Source organism: Triplophysa rosa, linkage group LG24 (assembly GCF_024868665.1).
Source record: "Triplophysa rosa linkage group LG24, Trosa_1v2, whole genome shotgun sequence".
Taxonomy (NCBI): domain Eukaryota; kingdom Metazoa; phylum Chordata; class Actinopteri; order Cypriniformes; family Nemacheilidae; genus Triplophysa; species Triplophysa rosa.
This window is the reverse complement of record NC_079913.1, coordinates 10,427,837-10,450,862: the sequence shown is the minus strand read 5'-3', so window position 1 is coordinate 10,450,862 and position 23,026 is coordinate 10,427,837. Positions and strand designations below refer to the sequence as shown.

Sequence of the window (23,026 nt, the reverse complement as noted above, 5' to 3'; positions counted from 1 at the left end):
CAGTATGCCACGGCTTGACCTTTTCAGTTGGAGGAAATGCTAATAATAATAATATTGAACAATTTGTACAATATTTCTGCTACATTCAATACAAGTAAAGATGATACAGTACTTAATGTTATTTACAATGTTATAATCGGCAATTCACAGCCACAGGCAGTCGGTTTGCGCACGCGATAGGTCGCTTTCTAAATGCGTCTTGTGCCCTTGGAAGTAATTGCAGGAAGGGTACACCACGTGAACGATTGTCTCATATAAGGGAAAAACTGTGGTTTTATTACTGCATTCATTATGTATGATTTAAACGGCTATATTTACGAAAAACAGCTGCTCATCTCCCTCCAGAACTCGCACTACAAAGGATCCGCCCTTCTAAGTGCGTGGGGCACATGAATACGATTGGAATTCACCCGAAGATGCGATAATAGCGTTTAGTTTCTTGCACAGGTCAATTGGTTTGCTTTATAAGACGCCAGTTTAATGTCTCAAGGGGCATTATTAGCGTTATTGATTTTCATTAATTCAACCAAATCTTCATAAACATCTTGAAAAACGATACCACCCCCATATTGGATGCAGCCTATTGGGGGACTGGGGTGAGTAAATTAACAACTACTTCATTTTTGGGTAAACTAACGCATTAAGAAATATAAAATTCAACTAAAAAGACTATATCCCTTTGAATTAAATATGATGAAAAGGCAAAAATACTGGATGCAATATTTGGTGCATGTTTTAATATATAACTATAGGCCTAAGTACCAGCAACAAAAACAGTATAGGAACAAAATGCATCTTGTCAGATCTGCGTCTTGGCATGTGGAAAGAAGTGGTCAAAAGCTTAGAGAGCAAAAACTGAGGTTGAGTTGTAGTCAGAGCCCATCCTTATTACTCTTTCGCTCATAACGGCTTAATATAAAGCATGAATTTGTTAACAATTGCTGCTATTTGTTAGCATGTCATATTTATGTATATCAATATGCCGCTCACCCTCATCCAGTGTGGCTCAACCAATGCATCTGTCAAATTTCATCTGAGGTTTGATGGACACTGCTTTGATGAAAAGGTGTCAGCATGGATGATAAATACAACCCTGTGGACCTCCAACACCCAGTGCACGCGTTTCCGCTGTCTGCACAGACTTGGGATTTAAGAAGTCATAACCCTAATGTTTGAACAGCTGAGGTGGATCATCGTTCTCTATCTGATCAAGGAGGCTTCTCTGGTGGTCAGACTTGATCTTTCAGCGCTGCATTATAGCACGAACAAAGCTTTACTCCTCACGTATTGCAATATAAGATGTTAGAGCTCTATTCTCAACTTTGATATGGTCTTGTGTAACAGTCAACGTTGTGTAATTCCCTCTACCTCTTCTAATGCGATTATCTTTTCTTTCACTCCCCTTCTCTCTCTCTCTCTCTCTCTCTCTCTCTCTCTCTCTCTCTCTCTCTCTCTCTCTCTCTCTCTCTCTCTCTCTCTCTCTCTCTCTCTCTCTCTCTCTAATTCTCTCTCTCTCTCTCTCTCTCTCTCTCTCAGCGAGGTGTCATTTTTAATCATTGTCATTTGCGCATTTTCACAAAAATGAGGTTCCTCCATTCCCAAACCAAAGGAATGGAAAACCACATGCCACTCAGTCACTACCTCCAACGTAGTCCGTGACATAATCTGTCTGAAAACTGGCATTTGCTGTGGGGGCGACCTAAATTGTTTATGTAAAAGAACACTTCTCGCGGATTGATCGAGAGCGAGTGTTTTAGGTGTAAACCCGAGCTGGGTCGCTGCCAGCCAAAGCACTCGGCTGTTGTTCAGGGCTCTTGTAGAGGTCAATTCTTCTCTCGCTTTTTATAGAGGCTGCATATTCACCAGGCGCTCAGAGAGCACTTTTGTTCTACCTGCTTGCCTCGTAACGTGGTCTTTCAGTTGGAGAAAAAAAAGAGCCATTATGCTCTTCAGCTGTCTGTTACGGAGGGCACTCCAACGTATTACGATGGAAAGACAAAGCAAAGCTGTTTTTGCCACCCTTGGCTATGTTGAATCGGCAGTACCAACAGTGACATCTCTACGTACTCGCCATTTTGAGTAAACTACATCATAAGTGCCTGGAGATGGTGTATTGGCATCTGTTCAGCCTGTGTTGAAGAAGAATGGTGGTTCTGTTGTCAACACAGACATAAAGAACTAACTGATGCTTGTATGCAGAGTTGTAGGTCACATGAATGACGCAAGTGTAGTTCTGTGAAAGGGATAAATCACTCAAAAATAAAAAATGTGTATTCTGTATATGTGTATCGTGTATTCTGTATAAAATTCTGCGTATGACTTGTGCATCTGTGGAACACAAAAGAATATATTTTGAGAAATGCTTTATGTCCATACAATGGAAGTCAATGAGGTCCAGTGTTGTTTGGTTACTAACATTCTTCAAAATATCTTCTTTTGGCAAATGAAGAAAATGAAAATCCCTCCATCATGTCATTACAACCTGTTTGGCTTTCTTTTTCACAACACAAAAGAATATATTTTGAAGAATGTCGATAACCGCTTTCCTGTAGCTCAGTGGTTAGAGCATGGCTCTAGCAACGCCAAGGTCACGGGTTCGACCCCAGGGATTGCACATACTCGGATACAGATGTATAATAGAATGCAATGTGAGTCGCTTCTGCCTAATGCATAAATGTAAAATGTAAATGTAACCAAACAACATTGGACCCTATTGACTTTGTGCTAGCCACTTGTTTGGCTAGCATTCTGGAACAGGTGGTGGTTTTGCACGCACTTCACAGCCTCTTTCGTCTCATTTGCTTTATTTAGCAGAAACTATTAGTTGAAAGCATAACATAAATAGTTTAATAGTTGCAACAAAAACAAACTCGGGCGTTAAGTGAAAATTAAGTGGTCAAAAACCGTATGACGCCACCTGCTCTCATTCTCATGTATCAGCAAAAAGTGAACTACACCCATTTAATGACCCATACCAACCCAAATCATCCCAGAAAAGGCTCTGATACTTCACTTGAGGAATGGACAGACACTTTTGCCGTAACTCTTCCCACGACCAGACATTTGTTGCAACACAAGTACAGCTCTGTTGTGGAATTTGCCCAGGAATTCCTACAGAGGAAGATCTCGGTCCCAGAACCCTGTCTAATGTGCCGCTGGTTTACGTCCAGCTGTCATATCAAATTTGGGCCTCCCCTTTTCAGCTAAACTGATCAGAATCTGTCACTTTGTTCACCTCACAGTTCACCTCCGCCGGCAGCAGCACCTGCCAGCATTTCAGCTGGACTTTTCAACTTCTCTTTTTTTCTTATCAAGTTTTTACTTGTAATCTGAGACTTCCTTTAATGTTCATTATTGTTATTAAATAAAAGGTTACCGCTGTTATTATTAAATAGAATGATAAATTGTTTTATTAGTGGCTAATAAGTTTCTTTATGATGTGACGAATGTAGCTACGCAAACATTTGTATGGTCTGTTTATTCATTTATTTTGATAATTGAAAACCTTTGTACTTGTAGATTTACCAGGCGGCGAAAATAATTTTTGGTTTCAAGTTTGTCAATTTGTAAACACGTTTTGGTGCTTATTTTCAAACACAGCTCTGTTGTCTCTTTTCAGTGTAGATGTTGCTAAGCATCGTGAAACATGCTCACTTCAAAGTTATATACTCTTACGTGTCTCTTGTTGTTTCCTGTGTCACGTAATGCTTTCACGTCTCTACATGCCTGTGCACAAGTCAGAGTATGTAAAGTAGAGGCACAGTGACCCATTTGGCAATCTTCCAGCGTGGACTGCATTGCTTGGGAACAATAAAATAAATCCAAGTATGCTCAGAATATTTTTGGTAGTGATGAAGAAGTGATTTTTTTAGGAAGTACACATTCTCATGACGCTGTTTTTTGTTCTTGATAGTAATTAACAAGACGGTTAAAGATGGTTTTGTACATTTCTATGAAAAATGGCTTAAACTTAATTTGATAATGAATCATTTGAAAACCTAAAAATTCAGTCAAAATTCAATATTCGTATTACAGGTCCGTGATCTTTTCTCAAGCTCCTCTATTAACTGGAGCCAAATATTACGCAATGGGCTGTTTTGAATTCTTAACATGTTTATCATACCAGTGAATTTATCAATACTGTTAATCATTTATCATTGACTTATTTATATCCGGCAGAATCATAAATTCCATTGTTTATCGTTGGCCTTCAATATTTTGCCAGTCGGGCAGGTTAAGAATCTGCACTAATCCTGCCCCTCCCTCCATTTTTCTCCAGGCGTGGATATCGAGGCGGCCAGGAAAGAGGAGGAGCGGATCATGCTAAGGGATGCGCGACAGTGGCTTAACAGCGGCCAGATCAATGACGCCCGGCACACCAAGTCCGGAGGGACCGCACTACACGTCGCCGCAGCCAAGGGATACTCGGAGGTTTTAAAGTAAGGTCCAATGAATGTGCATCTACAATGTATCTTCTTTGTGCCAATAAGAGAGATTTGTAGGTGATGATGTCAAATGAAAGTTGTACGTGGTAGTGTTTTTGATGTCCTTGGGTGCTTTAGACTTTAGTTCCTTGCTTTACTCTGTATGTCTCATATACACAGGGCGAGACGGTGTAACCCATTTACCTCTCTCTATTAGAGCAGATTATCATGTACTGTTGTAGTTGTGTCTCGCTGTTTACGCGCTTTCGTCACAGGCCTTTACGTGTCAAAGTTGAATGGCTGTGACAACTGTGGCGTTTATAATGCGTTTATACGTGAAGAACATTTGTGCAAACGCATTCAGGCATTTGGCGAACGGGGCCAAGCTTAGATTGCGGCACCAAAATCCAAGAAACCCAGATTTGCCTAATCTCATCTGCTATTTCTGTCTCTCCGACCGCTTGTAGGCTTTTAATCCAAGCAAAGTATGATATAAATATTAAAGACTACGATGGCTGGACACCGCTCCACGCTGCTGCACACTGGGGCAAAGAAGAGGCCTGTCGAATACTAGTAGAGAACATGTGCGAAATGGATACCGTCAATAAAGTGGTATGGTTTTATTGTTATTGTATATAGATTGCGAACTGATATTTGGTATGTTTTATTTTCATTGATGTATGATGTTTTACATGCTCAATGTAAATGCATCTGGTTTGAGTTAAACGCTAACAAGGTGTTTTTCCTTTTCAGGGCCAGACAGCATTTGATGTTGCTGATGAAGATGTCTTAGGCTATTTGGAAGAGCTCCAGAAGAAACAAAATCTGGTAAGATCTTTGGCTTTTGCATGAGCTAAACAGAATTCAGCTTTGTGCTTATAGCCTTAGGGTGTCAGGTGTGAACTGATAAACTTTTTTTTTCAGCTTCTTAGTGAAAAGAAGGATGTCAAGAATTCTCCTTTAATAGAAACTACCACCACTGGGGACAATAATCAATCTGTGAAACCACTGAAGAGGTAAATGGCTACCTCTTAATGCAATTGATTTACTATGTTGATGTCTTGCCTCTACCAATAAACAGTCCTAGAGCCCTTTCATACCAGTGTGATTCGACCAAATGACACGACAACATAATGGTACAGTAGTGTTGATGGAATAAACCGCAACAAACGTTTGTATCCGATATATTTACTTGGAAAAAAAAGCAGCACGTCATTTTGAACTTCATAGAGATGATTGTTGTCCGTATTTTTATTCTATCAAAATCACAGGTTAAAGGTAATCTGTGCCTAACTTGTGTGTTTTTTTGCTTCAGTAAAGAAATGCTTCTGGAAACTGCCCCAAGAATCGAGACTCTGGAGGGGGAGAAGGTGGATGAAGAAGAGGGGGAAGGAAAGAAGGACGAGTCCAGCTGCTCCAGCGAAGAAGAGGAGGAGGAAGACTCCGAGTCTGAAAATGAAGCAGGTGTGTAGACGTACAAAAGCTTATACAGTATATGCAGACAGAGGCGCACATACACAGGATATTGTATTTATTAACAAAATAATTGTTTTTTGCTGGGGGGGGGGTTGTGCTTTTTTTCCCTTTGACCATCAGTATTTTTATTAATAGTTATACTTTTTAAAATGATTTTTTTTTTTGGAGCGAAAGAAGACAACAGAAGTCAAAACGTACTATAGCATTAGGTCAATGCACACTTCTCTTTTTATTTAACCGAAATCCAAATTCAAGATAAAAAATTTGTGAAGCTCTCAAGTTTATTGAAATCCTAACAAAAGACCGTAGTACATGACAGTTTTGAAATAACTATACCCTCAACATGATGAATCACAATGTTGTTGTATCACATCTCAGGGATCATATTGCCATGTCCCTGCTGTTTCCCCTCCCTTATAGATGTACCTGGTATTGTAAGGCTATGATATTAAAATAATATTGACAGTCACGTGCACTTCCTATCTAACTGCGAAAACCACTGTTTTTTCAGACAAGACAAAGCCTTCTGTTCCCACGAGCAATACCAACAGTACACCCGCACCCGCGCCTACTAGCATCACTGTCACATCTCCCACAACCCCAGCCAACCAGGTGACCACCCCCACCTCACCTACCAAAAAGGTACGTGCTCTTCTCTCTAAGTGCGATCGTCCCTTCCTCTTTTTTTTTTGCCGTTTGTTGCTGTGTTTCTGCATATCAAAGGGATGCTCCTTAGAAATATAATTTGCTCCAAAATGCAATTACAGGACAAAGTGTGTTAGCAGCATTTGAAGACTTAATGTTATTAATCATTATAACACACACAGTGCATCATGCAAATTTCCAAGTAGTCTGGTTATCTGTCTGTTCAGAAGCAACACTGTCCAGTTCATTCGGTTTCTTTTCTTGGAAAATGTCATCCATGCCTTTATAACCAAGAGCCTGCTGCCCTCTGCTGGGTAGTGGGAGAATTTCATCGCTTCTGTGTTTCGACAACTGATCATTTAAAGCGAAATGTATACAAATATTGAATAAAAATTATATTTAGGGATCACATTTAAATTAAATGTCTTTTAAGAATGCCACAGTGATTTCATCCAATGCCAAGTGCACTATATACATTACATTGGCTTGAATTCTCAATTCTTCATCACAAACCCTGTTTTAGTTTTCGTGTATATATATTTTTAAAGGGATGGTTCACCCAAAAATGAACATTTTGTCATCATTTACTCACCCTCAAGTTGTTCCAAACCTACAGTATATAAATGTATTTGTTCTGATGAACACAAAGAAAGCTATTTGGAAGAATGTTAGCAATTTTCAGTTCTCAGACATCATTGACTACTACCATAGTAGAGAAAAAAATCTTTTTTATGGTTCTGTTGAACACAAAACGAGATATTTTGAAGCATGCAGGAAAGCAAACAGTTCTGGGGCACCTTTGACTACCATTTTAGTTTTTCCTACTATGGTAGTTAATGATGCTCCAGAACTGAAAATTGCTAACATTCTTCCAAATATCTTTCTTTGTGTTCAGCAGAACAAAGAAATGTATACAGGTTTGGAACAACTTGAGGGTGAGTAAATGATGACAGGATTTTCATTTTTGGGAGAACTATCCCTTTAATGCACATGAAATCAAGTCCTTATTCTTGTAGTATCTGTCTTCCTGTGGCTCATCTGGTAGGGCATGATGCTAGCAACACCAAGTTCACAGGTTCGATTCCCAGTGAACACATGTACTTAATCAAATCTGTAGCTTTTTATGCACATGAAAGTGTTTTTTTCTTTTTGAAAGTCATTATTATGTAATGGTGGTTATAGTGCTTTGTTTGCTTTTCTAAACAAATAAGTTTGCATTTTCAAAACTCAAGTTTTGTCTGCTTAATGATGGGAGCACCCAAAACATACGCTGTGACTGGACTTCCCGGGCTTCCTTTTTGTGTCACTTCATAACGTATCTATTTTCGTTGCTACCGCTACTTTATTCTTTCATGCAGAGGTTCCTTATTCCTTTTTTCTTTCTGATTTCTCCACAATCATCTCTTTCTTTCTCTCTGCTCATCATTGCTGTTGTCTTGGATGGCTTTAGTCTGATAACATTACTGCCCTAATGCCTGGGGGGGAGCCGGGCTGTCCCGCGTTGTGGCGTCAAGGCTTGCGCAAAACTGGCATTTCACTTGTGCCCAAAAAAGCGACGGTGAGACCTCGGTGTGTTCAGCCCTGTGATTCCACTCCCCCACCGTCCCACACCTACACGTTCCCCACATGACCGTGTGCCTAACCAATCAGATTCTTCCTGTCACTGGCTCACTGCATGGTGTTGTTGCTGTCAGTCGCGGCTGTGATTGCGTGCCGTTTGCTAAACGTGATGTCGAAAAATATCCGTTTTCTTGTTTTACACCTGAATGTGGTGGATTTTACATTACAGGGTGCCATGTGTGTCATTAAGTTTGAATAAAATGGATTTATCTGTGATGCTAAATCCTAATAGGTTTTGTATGTTAGCAATAACTAACATCTTGACTGAAATTGGCATGTCTTGACATTTTTTTTTTTTAATTGAACGTTTAAAATGGAACATCGGTTTAGGGTGTGGGCAATAGGCAACATAATAAAAAATACGACAGAATTATTGATATAGCTGAATCATGTTGTTCATAAATGTAAACGGATTTAATCTGTCATGACAAATAGTAAATATAAATGTTGTGCTTTAAAAAATGAATAAAATTGATTTTGGTTAAACTTTGGCTTTTTTGATAAGGCTTTCCATGGCATACTCAATTTTTACACATTTTAACAAATGTCTAGATATAAATTCAGCATGCAAATATTAATCCTAATATTATTTCACAGAAAAAAACAGTTTACAGTTGATTTTTTTGTTATATTAATACGTTTTGTCACCCTCACTGTGTGTCTGTTGAAGCCATCAGGCTTGAGTCCACTGTTCCTTTATTTATGTCCTGCTTTTGCAGAAATGAATCTAATAAGTCTATCACCACCATGTACACCTGGGATGTAAACATTCCTTTCTTGAACTCCGATGTATTTGCTTTACTATAAACATTTTGGTCATACCCGATTCCCAAATCGAACATTTTCAGAGTTGTTCAGACCTAATAGGTAAGTCTGAATCTTTAGATACTCTCATCTTACCACATCTTTCTTTACTCCCTCAGGTGAGCACACCTGCGGGGAAGGTGTCTCCTAAAGAGGAGGAGAGGAAGGTGTCTCCTAAAGAGGAGGAGAGGAAGGTGTCTCCTAAAGAGGAGGAGAGAAAGGATGAGTCTCCTTCGTCGTGGCGACTGGGCCTGCGGAAAACCGGAAGTTATGGAGCGCTGGCGGAAATCAGCACAACTAAAGAAGCACAGAAAGAGAAGGATACCGCTGGGGTTATGCGGTCTGCCTCTTCTCCTCGCCTCTCATCCTCACTCGACAACAAGGACAAGGAAAAGGTCAGCTGGAATTTTGTTGTAGTATAGCACAGATTGTATAGAATGTCCCGAGTTTGCAACGTTCAGCCTTTGTGCCATAATGTCACAGAAAAGTGGCTCGAGTAATGCAGTTTCTGCTTTATTTTATTGACAACAGGAGAAGGAAAAGACACGACTGGCATATGTTGCACCCAGCATCCCACCAAAAAGACACGTCAGCACGTCAGATATCGATGAGAAGGAGAACAGGTACAGAAAAAACATGCTTTTTATGCACTGCTGAGAGCATCTCCAGCTGCTCCATGTTGTGTGTTGCGGTGTGAGAAGCACAAGCTCAAATGTAGCATGTGTTTGTGGCATTCACAGCTGTTGTAAATAAATCTATTTTGTTCAATATTTCAAATAATTTAGAGCAAAAGGTTGGCAGTGCAGGTTTCGCTAACTTCCTACATTCTATCTACGATCAACAATATTTTGATAGAAGAGCCAGTTTGTTAGCGTCAGATTTATCGACATTTGTACTTTGGAAACGGAGGTACAATAAGTAGCCTGTGGTTCTCAGGGATTCGGCTGCTACTCTGGTACGTAGCGGCTCCTACAACAGGAGACGCTGGGAAGAAGACCTGAGGAACAGCGACGGAACCTCCTCGCTAAACAGAACCTCCAGCTATCAGCGCAGGTTAGCGTTTACCTCAGTAACAAAATTGGTTTTATTCACCAGATACCAATAGTTTGCCAGGTTTTCTTTTCACTTTTAACTTGAAGAGATGGTGATAGCTCTTGTTGCTATCGTCTCTAGCCATTTTCGCCTTGGTATTACTTAATGAAAACCGGTGTTGGCTAGGGCTGCACAATATAACTTACTGAAATGATTGAAATAGCGCATATAGTTAAAGTTTTAGGTCGATGTGAGACGCGTGTTTGTTATATAATGTTACATTTAGTATAATTTAATCATTTTCAAATCGATTTTACGAGCTTAAGCATTGACTCTTTGTATATCGCGATATTTAGCAATAGCTTTAGCTTGTTATCACGTATAACATTTTTCTTCAGTGTTGGTCAGCCCTAGTATTGGCTTACGTTCAAGCGCCTGTTGCTCAAATCGTTATTTTAACTATCATCCCTGTTGAAAAAACCAGCACATGCTGGTTTGGTATGTTTTGATGCTGGTTTGTGGTGGTTTAAGCTGGTCATGTGCTGGTCCTTAGCTGGTTTAAGCTAGTCAAACCAGCATCAAAACATACCTTACCCAGCATATGCTGTGTTTTTCAACAGGGATAACCATCTAAAATGCAGCAGGGTAGAGAACATGAACGAAGTAATTAACAAACAACTAGCTTTAGTAGGATAGCATTATTAACATCATATTAAGTAGTTGTTTTGAGGATGACAGTTGTCTTCTTACCATGCACGTGCTTGTCTAATAAACAAAAGCTTTTGCCAAGCCATGCAAATGACTCGAGCGCTTATCTGCCATTGTGAAACAGTGAATTTCCATGACTGCGCTTGTGCCACTTGGTTTTAAATGGCTTTTAAATGAGCATGCTGCAGCGCTACATGCTTGGTGTTTTTGTTTACAAACAATCCTTAAGGTTTGTCAGTAGCAGACTAGTTCGTCCGGTTTTACATTCCAGTCAAATTGTCGATGCCATTTTCGTCCATGTGATCTTAAAATACTGCATATAAACCAAGCCCCCTCACAAGCGAGTCAGTGCTTTAAACGTATGTGTAATGTTTTGTCTACATGTCTTCATGTTTTATGTGTGTGCTTTTGTCTGCTCCCTGCTAACTCGCCTCTCTCACCCCGCCATGCCCACACGGCAGTACGTCACACACGCTAGCGTTAGGCCGCACGTCTAGCTCTCGCGACCTGCCCGCCAAATCCTCCTCTGCCTCCAGCCTGGAACCTAACAACTCAAAGGCCTGGCAGCAGCCTTCCTCCTACCAGTCTTACAGCATTCACCGCAGGTACCTGTCCGACCACCGCCTGCCCAAACACACACACGTGTCTTTGTGTTCCATATGTAGCTTTCTGTCATTCGGACTGTCTGCGAATATGTGTGCTCATTGGGCCTCTGGGTTGACAGTTATTCTTTTTTCTGTCTCTCTGATGCATCTCGTCCCCTTACTGTTACCTGTGTTGTCGTAGCGGCTCGTTTGGAAGAAGGCACGACGATGCTTTAAGTTCCACTTCTACCACCACGACGACCTCCACCTCCTCTGTTACCTCACCCACAGGACACCGTAGCCTGCTGTCCAGGTAAAAGACACACACACAGTCTCACATGAACATACTCGCAGTTTAACAATCAAAGCACTTTGAACAGATCTTGTTAGTGAAATGTGAACGTGTTACAGGTATTGGGCGGAAGAAAGTGCAGACAAGGAGAAAGAAAAGGAGAAAGAGTCAGCCACCGTTATTCCCACAATCAACACTGCAGCCACTACCACATCCACTACTGGAACTATACTGGGCTCTGATGGACGCGAGAGACGCAGGTACATGCACGCACCCATCTACACCTTCATGATTATTACAATAAGCTTATCCAGCTATTTAAAAGATACAACAGTGGCATAAACAACGACAGCATATTTTCAATACAATCATTTTTTCATTTTAATCGTGTTTTTTTTAAACATTTAGTCTAAATTTAGTTTATTTTAGTGCTGTCAAATCGAATAATTGAAATGTTGCTTTTCAATTAATTTCAATTAAGTCGATTTTCCCCCACTACAAAAAATGTATCCAAAAAGTATATATTATGTACTTTCCATTAGTGATAGACCGATATATTGCCATGGCCGATATATCGGCCGATATTTTGAATTTTTTAAATGATCAGCATCGGTCCGATATGTTTTTACAAATGGGACAAATACAGCACATTAGTATTTTATTCATGAAAATGCCATTAAGATGTAAAGCAGGCATTTGCCACTAAGTAATATAATATGACCACAGAAAAAATGGGTTGTGTAAGGTGGTTGAGATACAAAAATTGTATGGTAAGTAGGGCTGTGCGATATTGAGGAGAAATGCGATAGCATGCTAAATAATGCGATATTCGATATGCGATACGATATTTCTGTTTCTAAAATCAATTTAAATTGTATTAAAATATGTTAAAGAAATTATATGACCATCATATATTTCACATTATTTTAGTAAAAGAAAGCATCACTACAACTTCTGAAAGTGAACAGCCATGTTTTACTGTTGCATTAAACATATCTGACATTTTGTAAATAAACAAAAATAAACAAAACAAATTTAGCTTCGCGACGCGGATTGTTGATTGACTTGCGCCAGAGCACGCGCACGCTATCATGCACACGCACGCATATCCCAACTAACATTCGCTTGCCAGATAGATACTACAGTATACTATCCGCATCGACCTAAAACTTTGACCATACATAACTTTCCGAAGAATTAAATAGCTCATTTATCGCAAACCATCGCGATATGCATATTGCGATATGCACATGTGCGGTATTTCGGTAATTACGATATATTGCACAGCCCTAATGGTAAGTATCGATAATATGTTAAAATCGCTATATTTTTTCATATGAAGCCATGTTTTAGCTGTCCACAATTAATGTAATGTCATGTGTGGACCTTTTTATGTGTTCAAGTCTGTTACCAACTAGGCACGTAATACACAATAATTGTTCTTTTAGTTTGGCCAATTTTCTGTATGTCCCTCATTTACTCACCTTATTGCATTTGTGTTATATCGGCCAATTGGCCACAGTGCTTTCCTAACATCGGCATCGGCCATCAAAAAACCCATATCGGTCGACCACTACTTTCTATGTGTATTACTTTAAAAAATATTATGGAATTGAGTTTGGAGAGGAAATTTGATCAGTTGCTTGGTTACCATTTTTCTTGTCACACTGCGTAGCTCTGCCCACATTAAAACGTCATCGGTACAAACCACATAGCTGCGCATTAAACATTGTTTTGGTTCTCTGTGCTTCTCAGAAGTATTTTGATTTAACCCTGCTATGGGTGGATCTCCATTAGTCAAACGCCTCCTTATAAGGCATTTTCTCTCAAAGCCAGCGTGTTGACACGGCTATGGATGATTTAACCTTTTATCCCTTTCAATCAAACAGGTTCTGGTCTTTGAAAAAAGCAGTGCCTTCATGCAGTGCAAAAACAACCCACATGCCTCTTCACATCATTATTGTAGTAATGCTGTATGAAAGCGCTAATAAAAACCATTACCATGATAATCTGGCAAAAAGCTAAAATTCTCCTTTTATAGTTTATTATATGCAAGTTTTAATAATTGAAAATTACGTATCACATAATCAACCTGAATCCTACAAATGCTGTCAGGACCACATCAGGTTCATATTTTAGTAAACATGTTAAACATTTCTTAAATATAATTTAACTTGTGTCTAGACAGAATGATAATATGAGAACACAATCCCATTGCTTCAGCTGCTAGTTTCATTGTATTTAATGGAGACTGTTTTGTTGATTTGTTGTGTATCTATAGATCATACCTCACCCCTGTGCGTGACGAAGAGTCCGAATCTCAGAGGAGAGCCAGATCCAGACAGGCTCGACAATCCAGGAGGTCTACACAGGCAAGTCTAGACGCTCATCTGAACACCTCCACGGAATATAAGTCTAATAACAGAAAGAACTGTGCCGTGGTATTTTCACGCCACATGATTTGTTGGGAGCTTTAGGTTTCCTTTAGGCACACACCAGTATTTTGTCGCTGGTACAGTTTGAAGTTCAGGATATTCTTGTTAAAATATATCACAGTCTGAGCCCTGCAGTTTGGCAGGGATTTATGGGAGAAGTAACCATTTACAATAGAGAGGAAATTGAGTGCTTCCTCTCCAGAAGTGAAGCCATGTTTCCTTGTTGGTTGTGGCGCAGATCACCCAAAATTACGGGTGTACAATAAATTGGAAAAATACCAGTTTTATATAGCAGGTTTTTTTTCAACGCCATAGTGAAAATGTGCGCGAGTGTATCAACATTAATAGAATTTTTTTTACTGGCAAAGCTACGGTTTTCCAATCAGCTGTATCTCAGACTCATAAAAATTGTAGTTTATTTGAGATATTAAAAAAGTTCTTGAAAAACAGTTCGTAGTTTTGACCTTTTACTTCTGTCTTTTTTTAGGGCGTGACCTTGACTGATCTCCAGGAGGCAGAGAAGACCATCGGACGCACTCGCCCCATGCGGCCTCGAGAAGATGAGAAGGAAGAGAAGGAGAAACAGGACAAGGAGAAACAAGAGGAGAAGAAAGAGTCGGAGACCAAGGAGGATGACTACAGGTCACGCTACCGCAGCTTTGAGGAGGTGAGGAAGACACCTTTCTTTTCCACAAATCACAGGTCAAATGACATCTAAATCTAAACAAAATATCCTCAATGTTTGGAGTTTTCTAAGATTTTACTACTTGCTCATGCACAAGGAGCTCTGTTTTGATAACTTTTTCAAGTCTCAGATGACCATTTCTGACCAAAAACGTCTTTTTTGGGTCTTTCCAGAAGTACCGGAGCACCTCAGCCTCGACCATCACGGCGGCCTCCACCCTGCCTTCCTCCTCTAGCAGCACCTCTTCCCTGTATAGCACCTCCTCTCTGAACCGCCCCAACAGCCTGTCGGGCCTCACCTCGTCCTACAGCCGCTCCACACGCGAAACCGAGCGAGGTATCACACGCAATACCTTCACAACTGAATGCTGACTGTCGCCGAATGATGTGAAACAGGAAGGGAAATGAGTTATCTGGGTTCGTGGCAGTGCAAGGTTTAACAAGGCAGACAGGAACTTCCTTTTGTTTGGCTGCAGGCTGACTAAGCCAAGCATCAGGCCACGTTTACACAGTAGCTGGGTCTTATTCTATATAGCTTGGCTCAGGATTTGGTTTTCTAAGCCCATGAAATATCTTTTCTTGTATTTTTATTTTACATGGCCGCTCCAACTTTCTTTAACTTGGTTGGGCACGGCACTAACAATGCCAAAATCAAAAGTTCTGTTCCTCAGAAAATGCCGGTGCTGATAAAATGTGAATAAAAGCGTCTGCCAAATGCACAAATGCTATCTAAGGAAACAAAGATGGCAGCGTTTCTTCCAAGTTCTGTATGTTTAATTTGCGATGCTGCCAGCTCCCATATTAGTTGTTAAAACTCACTAACATTATAAAATAAGACATACAAGTTATTGCAAAATGCCATTCATTCAGTTGTCCTGGACAGTGTTGGGCAAGTTACTCTGAAAAATTAATTAATTACTAGTTACTAATTACATATTCAATAGTGTAATTAGATTACTGTGCAAATTACTCTCTCCAAAAAGTATTTAGTTACTTATTACTAATTACTTTCTATATCCTACATAAATCTTGGTTAGTTAAGGCAGTGGTTCTCAAACTTTTTCCTTGTAAGGCCCCCTTTGTGTAGAGTGCATCGCTTTGCGGCCCCCCAAATAAAGACTTATAATCTTAAATTTAACATTTTTATTTAAACAAAAACATATTTGGTTATACAATGCTGAAACATCAATTCTTTTGTCTGGTGGTCTTATTTTTCTGATGTTTGATTGCATAAAATCTATGATCAATTTCTATATTTCATAATATGTTTAGTTATGTAGTTATTTAGTTCCATATTTAGTTTAATTACATCAGAAGTAACTGTAATTAAATTACAGAAAAATAAAGTAATCCCCAACTTTACTTTTTCAAAGGAAACGTAATTAAATTACAGTAACTAATTACTTAGTAACTAGTCACACCCAACACTGGTCCTAGATTTGTTTTGTTATATAACTAATATTTTTAAACACATGAGCAGAGGTTTCTAACCGCATCGGAAGTGTATTAATAGTATCCAATTGTAATAGTCCTAAAATGTGTCTGTTTTATGTGTAGAGTCTGATGCAAGAGAAAAGGACGAGGAGAGGGATGGTGAAGACAAGCCACGCTCCATACGCGACCGCAGACGACCACGAGAGAAACGACGCTCGACTGGGGTGTCCTTCTGGACCCAGGATGTAAGAGAAATACGTTTAAAAACTTGTATGTTTGTACCCTGGACCAATGATGTCCAGACTCAAAAGCCACATGTTAAACTAATCCGCTGTTATGTGGCACGTCATTGGCCCAGTAGTGCTTGTTAAACGGTGGACATTGGAAAGTGGGCGTCGTCCAAAGTAGTTTTTTTGCAGAGATCTGTTTACTTGCTTTATATTATTCTGTCATTGAGTTGAATGAATTTTGATCTTTTGTTGACTTTTGCTATAGTTAAACTGGTGTCAAAGTGAGTGAAATTCACACTGTGTTTGTCTATTTTGTTTTTTACAGAGTGATGAAAATGAGCCAGATCAGCCTTCGGATTCAGAAGGGAGCACTAAAGGAGAGCCACAGGTGAATGTCACTCCACCCACAGTTCATCTGCAAACACAATGAAACTGAATAAAAGAACCTTTCTTTATTATTTACAAAGATGCATATTTCCACGGAACGAACAGTTCGGAATCTGTAAGCCACCATTACAATCTTTGAATGTTGGCAGACAAAATGTTGTTTTCTGGAAGCTGCCCCATAGTATAGTCAAAGAACATTACAAGTTGAACGAACAATTCGCTCGCATCAGAGTTCGTCTGATAACTGCTGACCCCCCACTTCCTGGAATTGTCCCAGTAGCTTTAGACATCTTTAAAAATGAACACCAACATTAGTCACAACCTCCTTACCGTCACCAAAATATAGATTTATTATACATACTTGTGATTGGTTGTTGGTTACATAAACTCACATGTTTAGTCTTAAAGACTAGATCAGCTGTGGTTCAACCACGCTTTGTTTAACCGCATAATGTATGCTTGAATTGTCAGTTGCATTTGTATTGGTGCGACTCCGTACTATTGTGAGTCACATCAAGGATAAGATAAATATCCTGCATATCCTGTGCCAGCAAACCCTGGAACCAGATCAGACACATTGGGCGGAAAACTGGAAACGACTGACGAAGGTTACAGAACTAAAATTGCCAGAGAGATCAAGCAGGATCAGGAAAACAAAAGAGTAAAATGTAGCTCTGTTGAGGGTTGGGTCGGTGGAAGATGAACAGGAAGCTGCCATTTAATCTCTGTGTGTAGAGGAAGAAAAACCAGCTGACACTATTTTTGAATGACAGTGCGATCTCAACACTTTTCTAACTGCATCACATCTTCATTTTTAATATAGCTCCGATATGAATCCAGTAGAGCTGAGCATCACTTCCTGGTTGTTTAGTTTAGTATTTATTAAGTATGAAAGACAGTCTGATGGAGGCTTTAAGCTTTTTGTTACGCAGCTGTTTTTTTGTTCGTCTAAAAGCACATGGTTCCTCTCAGTGAACTGCTCTGCATTCAAAATGAAGTTCTGACACAAAGCTGAGTGCTACTGGATGCTTCCAGGGCTATCAGCTACAGGAAGTGGGCTGCACTGTCAGATGGGTCATTGCTTGAGAGCTTCTCACAGCCCGGGCCCTGAGCTAAAGCCTTTATCTCTGTAGCTTCATACTGGCTCCCCGCCCAAAGTTTCCAGCCTTGTGCAGTCAGCGAGATATTTTAGCTCTGTTTGGTATACTGGCGTATTGTATACTGCATACTTTAAAAAAAAAAAAAAGTATACAAACCAATATGCAGCAGTGTTTAGCATGAGAAAATTGTTAGTGTGACCACACTATGAATCGGGTTTAATCGTCAGTTTAAGCCGCAATATGAACTTCTATTGATACTTTTGAAAATGTTTTTAATCCAAAAATGAATATTCAACAATTCTTTCTTGTTTCATTTTTATTATTAAACACGTCTTGCCATGAACATAGCCATAGATAAAAAATGATCTTTTGCCTCTCCATTACCAACTCTTGAAATATAAAATTGCAGGTTACTTGCATGTCACTTTTCAAATGACGTCAAATTGACATTTCCTGCAAGATTGTACCCGACACCGATTATTTTAAATTCCTCCGCAAAGAATCTGTATCTGTTGAGTAGTTTTAATTTAATTGAATTTAATACAATTAATATACAATTAAAATTAATATCAATTAAATATAAAATAAATTGTTATATTACTAGATACTAGCCAGACCGATAGCCAAACACAGACCGGATGTTAACTTCGGGTGCATGTGTCCTGTAAAACCATCTATATACTTGCTCAGTAACTGATTTTTGTTTATTTTTAACCAAAAAGTAAGAATTGCGGCTTTAACGTAAATTTGGCTATACATTTGGTTTATTTGCCTTTTAATTTAGTTTTGTATCGAATAAAAATAACAAAATAAAATTGTAAAAATAAAGTAAAAATAAAAATAAAACCGTCCCATCAAATAACGGGTCAAAAATATAAAGAAAAAAATATATATATAAATCCACAAATCATAAAATGACATGGAAAGTTCATGAACTCGAAGGATAAATGCGGTTAAAAATCCCTTTTAATATCGCTTCTTTCATTTGCCCCTTTTATCAAGTCAAGTGCATTGCATTGTGGGAGACGGTATCTCATCTTCTGATTGATTTTTAGCAGGTCATATGGGTATTCCATACATACCAAAAACGTGCACGTAATGCATACTGTATATAACTCTCCGTCACAAATAGTTGTTCGTATGCCATTCAGTTCGTTTCCTGCGTGTGCTCTGACTCCTACTCTTGACTCGGACTTCATCCCAATGGAAATAAGAACAGACACAGAGGTCTTGGCTGCCATTCAGGAATTCCCGGAGAAAAGCCTCTGCGGGGCTAAGAGATCTCACAAGCTCTCGGAAAGAAAGCACGAACCCCGTGTCCTTTGACTTCCTTTTAACAACACCTTTTCGATAAATGTGACGCTCCGAAGTTTTTCTTTGCTTTTTTGAAACATGACTCTCTAATAGGGAGCAAATAAATTGGATTACGCCCAGGTGCCTTCAAACACGTCCTTTACTGTAGAGCAGTAAATGATAGATTGCTGACCCACACAGACTCTCATTAAATGGCAGAATTAAGCAGGCCGTCAAAGTTGGGAACGAGAGCGTCACAATCCATCCCAGACTAATTGATAATCTGCATTCTAGATGCTCCGGCAGTCTAGACGGCCGGGATAGTAATGCATTATGAGCATGTGATTGATTAACAGCAGGTAAAGATGTATAATAACCTCTCTCTCTCTCTTTTACATCCACAGAGCGACAGACTATCCAGGCATGTACTACTCATCTCATCTTTGAATAATGTTACTCAATGTTCTTACATATTGACTTCAGGCAGCGGATCATTTAAGTGACCACCTTCATGTTCTTTCTCAGGAATGAACCGCTTTCTACTAGCACTTCCTCCATCGACCGCTACGAATCGTTGAGTAGCCGCGTTAGAGGGGAGTTCCGTCGACCGTTCTCACGCCACGACAGAGACGACACCACCGATTATAAAAAGGTACAAACTTCCCCCGTTTCATTGCATCACAATAAATAAAAAAACGGTTCTCTTTTAACTTCTAACGTTCTTTGCTCGCAGCTTTATGAGCAGATCTTAGGTGAAAACGAGAAACTGAAAGCTCAGTTACGTGACACAGAATTTGAGTTGGCAGACCTCAAACTGCAGTTGGAGAAGGCCACGCAGGTGAGTCCGTTTTGCTCCTCAAGTCTTAGTTAAGACACTTTTTTAGAAAGATCTGTTTTAAAACGTCTCTCTTCGACTTCAGATGGATATCCATTCTTGAGCACAGAAAAAAATATTCCATGTATATTCAATATTCAAATGTGAAAAAAAAGGATTTTGTATTACAGAGGCAGGAACGCTTTGCTGACCGGTCACAGCTGGAGTTGGAGAAAAGGGTAAGAATAATTCAATCAAGCATTTTTAATGTCTACTGAAACTTGATTTTTTTAACCGTCTCTTAAAGTGATAGTTTACCTAAAAATTAAAATTCTGTGATTGTTTACTCACCCTCTTGTCAATTTCAAACCTGTATGACTTACTTTGTTCTGCAGAACACAAACGAATTTTGAAGAAAGTTGTGAACTCGCCCCCATTCACTCGAGATACAATAGAAGTGAATGGGGGCCAGGGCTGTTCAGTTACCAACTTTCTTCAAAATATCAAACTATCACTTTAAGTGCCATGGTAGAGGAGCAGGTATATATCATTGTAAATCATAACATGTATTAGATTATGGGGTATTGGATTCTTAAAGGCTCCTTAATGCAGTGGTTCTCAAACTGGGGGGGCCCAAGATGGATGCAGGGGGGCCACAGATTTTGTGGCAATTTATGAAATATAGAAATTTATCATACATTTTATGCAATCAAACATCAGAAAAACAAGCCCACCAACCAAACGAATTGATGTTCCAGCATTGTATAACTGAATATGTTTTTGGTTTAATTAAAATTCAAAGTTTAAGATTATAAGTCTTTATTTGGGGGGCCGCATAGCGGTGCATCCTTCACAAAGGGGGTCTTGCAACGAAAAGATTTGACCAATGCCTTAATGAATATTATTAATCAGTACCTCTCTGTTACAATTTTGGAGATGTCTAGGGCTTGAAATCATGGATCACTTGATCCTAAATGTGATTTAGCTGATCCAAATGCTTATTCCTGGCCTCTGTCGGCCAAACGGTTTGTAACTTCCAAACTGGTTTATGTCTGAAGGTTGCAGGCAGGTCTAGAGCCCACCCGGGTGCTTCGGGTAATGTCTAATATGAGTTTAAAGTGTTTACAGCTCTGCTATTGGCTGAATCACGTGCCTGTCACTGCGTAAGGGGAGTGGAACCAAACCCCATCAGCCAATCACAAATGCCTTTTTCCACTATGTGTGTTTGAGTCACTGCTGCAACACACGGTCACCTTTTAGTACTTGTAAAGTGAACATCTCTCTATGTGTGTGAAATGTAGAGTTTGGTGTGGTTTCTCGTTTGAAAATTGATGTTTGCATGTGTATGAGCCATCTGTCAATTTGATATGTTTTTCCTTTAACTGCTTATTTTTAGACTTTTCTTCATTTCTTAATATGTGATGTGGTCATTTTTCTGTCTTGGTGTTTCCCACCATTTGTATCTAAAATCTAAATGATTCATATTTAGCTTTTGTTACTCCATTATAGTTTGCACACATTATCTATTTTAATGTCTGTAAAAACTCTTTCACATGACTTAAGTCAATACTTGCCAATTCACTAGAGATTTTTACTAGACTTTTATATGAAGAGTTTGGTTCCAAAATGAGAACTCCGTTTTTATTTTATTTTAAAAAATCATGTTTTTTATTATTTTATCATGTTTTTATTGTGTTAGTTTGCTGTTTTTTTTAGTTATTGTGACTTAAATCAAAACAAACCAACTGCAGTTTGATTGATATTATTGGCATGCACAATAAAAAAACATGATTTTTGAAAAATCTAATTTTGGAACAAAACTCTTCATATATACTACTATATATATCAGCTGCGACTAAACACAAAGCGTCATCTCCACAAAACCTACACAATTATAATACTGATCATATACTGGTTTCCTAATGTATATATCAGACTAGGTCTCTGGCTTTTATTTTGCCTCACCAAGCAGTTTGTGTTTCTCACGTACTTCACTCAGTTTTGACCTTCGTTCACTTGATCTTCTGTGTGTACCTTTCTGTAAAGTGAAAGTGAGCCAAAGAGCTTCCGTGTGTTTTATGAGCATGTGTGCTAACTTACGTCTACATGTGTGTCTGCAGGAAAGAAGAGCTCTAGAAAGGAAGATCTCTGAAATGGAGGAGGAATTAAAGGTATTTTTTCTTCGTTCTTAACAAAATGTGCTTCTGTGCGTTTAACCACAAAAATCGATGTGTTGAGAACATCTGTCCTGACATGCGAACCTCAAATGTCTCTCTCAATATTAGACATTTGAGTTAATTGTTGTAGTTTGAACTCCATTGTGAATAAATAGACAATTATAACCACTAGGAAAGTGAGATTCTCATTTTTAGACTTGGATTTTGATTCAGTTGACCCACTAACATCACTATGAAAACAGTTTCTTTTGAAAATGAAAACGGCAAAGGTGGGCTGGGATTGATCAGAGTTTATTTTCCAACTAGCCAGTACCCTTTAGTTTACGTGACATCCTTACAAAACAGTGACTGCTAGTCAGGGCATACGTCACAGTTCTACATAGTTCATTTTATGGGACAAAAATTGGTACATATTTCTAAGATACTCGACATAATTTTGCCGAGAGTCAGAGGCGGCACAAAATTTGACTGAGGCGGCCGCCTCCAATTTCTCTGTGCAGGAAAAACCCTGATACTTTTCTTTTTTGTGATGCCATATTCTTACTCTTCCTGTCTGCATCGTATTTCTCTTACACATTCTTCCATTCTTTTACTTTTGTCTGATGTGTCTCGTTTCTTCTCCTCTATCGTTCTTGTTGTCTGTGTGTTATTTCTTCTCTTGTAGAACCTTCCTCAGGTAAAGCAGGTGCAGTCTCTGCGCCAGTATAATGAGCGTTTGCAGGCAGAAAACAGGGCGCTGGCCCGCGTACTCTCCAAACTCACGCAGGGCTGCAGCCACCTGCCCGCCGCAGACCTGTAGACCCACCCCACCTCCCCTTTACACCCCTCCTCATGCTCCATTCAGCTCCGCCCACACCCATATAAAGGCAGGTGCAAGCCTCTGTCTG

At 39.3% G+C, this 23,026-nt stretch overlaps 1 protein-coding gene across 4 annotated transcripts in view; it reads left to right on the top strand.

Annotated features, from left to right (window-relative positions):
- Window positions 1-23,026, top strand: part of ppp1r12a (protein phosphatase 1, regulatory subunit 12A) — a 62,967-nt gene that overhangs the window by 35,705 nt on the left and 4,236 nt on the right. Inside the window, exons 4-25 of one of the 4 annotated variants that reach the window (XM_057323894.1) lie at window positions 4,280-4,439; window positions 4,892-5,036; window positions 5,178-5,252; window positions 5,349-5,440; window positions 5,740-5,888; window positions 6,412-6,542; window positions 9,089-9,364; window positions 9,501-9,592; window positions 9,906-10,022; window positions 11,171-11,314; window positions 11,496-11,606; window positions 11,705-11,845; window positions 13,867-13,957; window positions 14,508-14,687; window positions 14,879-15,041; window positions 16,262-16,383; window positions 16,694-16,756; window positions 19,553-19,569; window positions 19,674-19,800; window positions 19,882-19,986; window positions 20,154-20,201; window positions 22,083-22,133. In XM_057323894.1, coding sequence (XP_057179877.1) covers window positions 4,280-4,439; window positions 4,892-5,036; window positions 5,178-5,252; window positions 5,349-5,440; window positions 5,740-5,888; window positions 6,412-6,542; window positions 9,089-9,364; window positions 9,501-9,592; window positions 9,906-10,022; window positions 11,171-11,314; window positions 11,496-11,606; window positions 11,705-11,845; window positions 13,867-13,957; window positions 14,508-14,687; window positions 14,879-15,041; window positions 16,262-16,383; window positions 16,694-16,756; window positions 19,553-19,569; window positions 19,674-19,800; window positions 19,882-19,986; window positions 20,154-20,201; window positions 22,083-22,133 — 2,600 coding nt within the window. The remainder of the gene's footprint in view (window positions 1-4,279; window positions 4,440-4,891; window positions 5,037-5,177; window positions 5,253-5,348; window positions 5,441-5,739; window positions 5,889-6,411; window positions 6,543-9,088; window positions 9,365-9,500; window positions 9,593-9,905; window positions 10,023-11,170; window positions 11,315-11,495; window positions 11,607-11,704; window positions 11,846-13,866; window positions 13,958-14,507; window positions 14,688-14,878; window positions 15,042-16,261; window positions 16,384-16,693; window positions 16,757-19,552; window positions 19,570-19,673; window positions 19,801-19,881; window positions 19,987-20,153; window positions 20,202-22,082; window positions 22,134-23,026) is intronic. The other 3 variants (XM_057323895.1, XM_057323896.1, XM_057323897.1) reach the window with 3 other exon arrangements.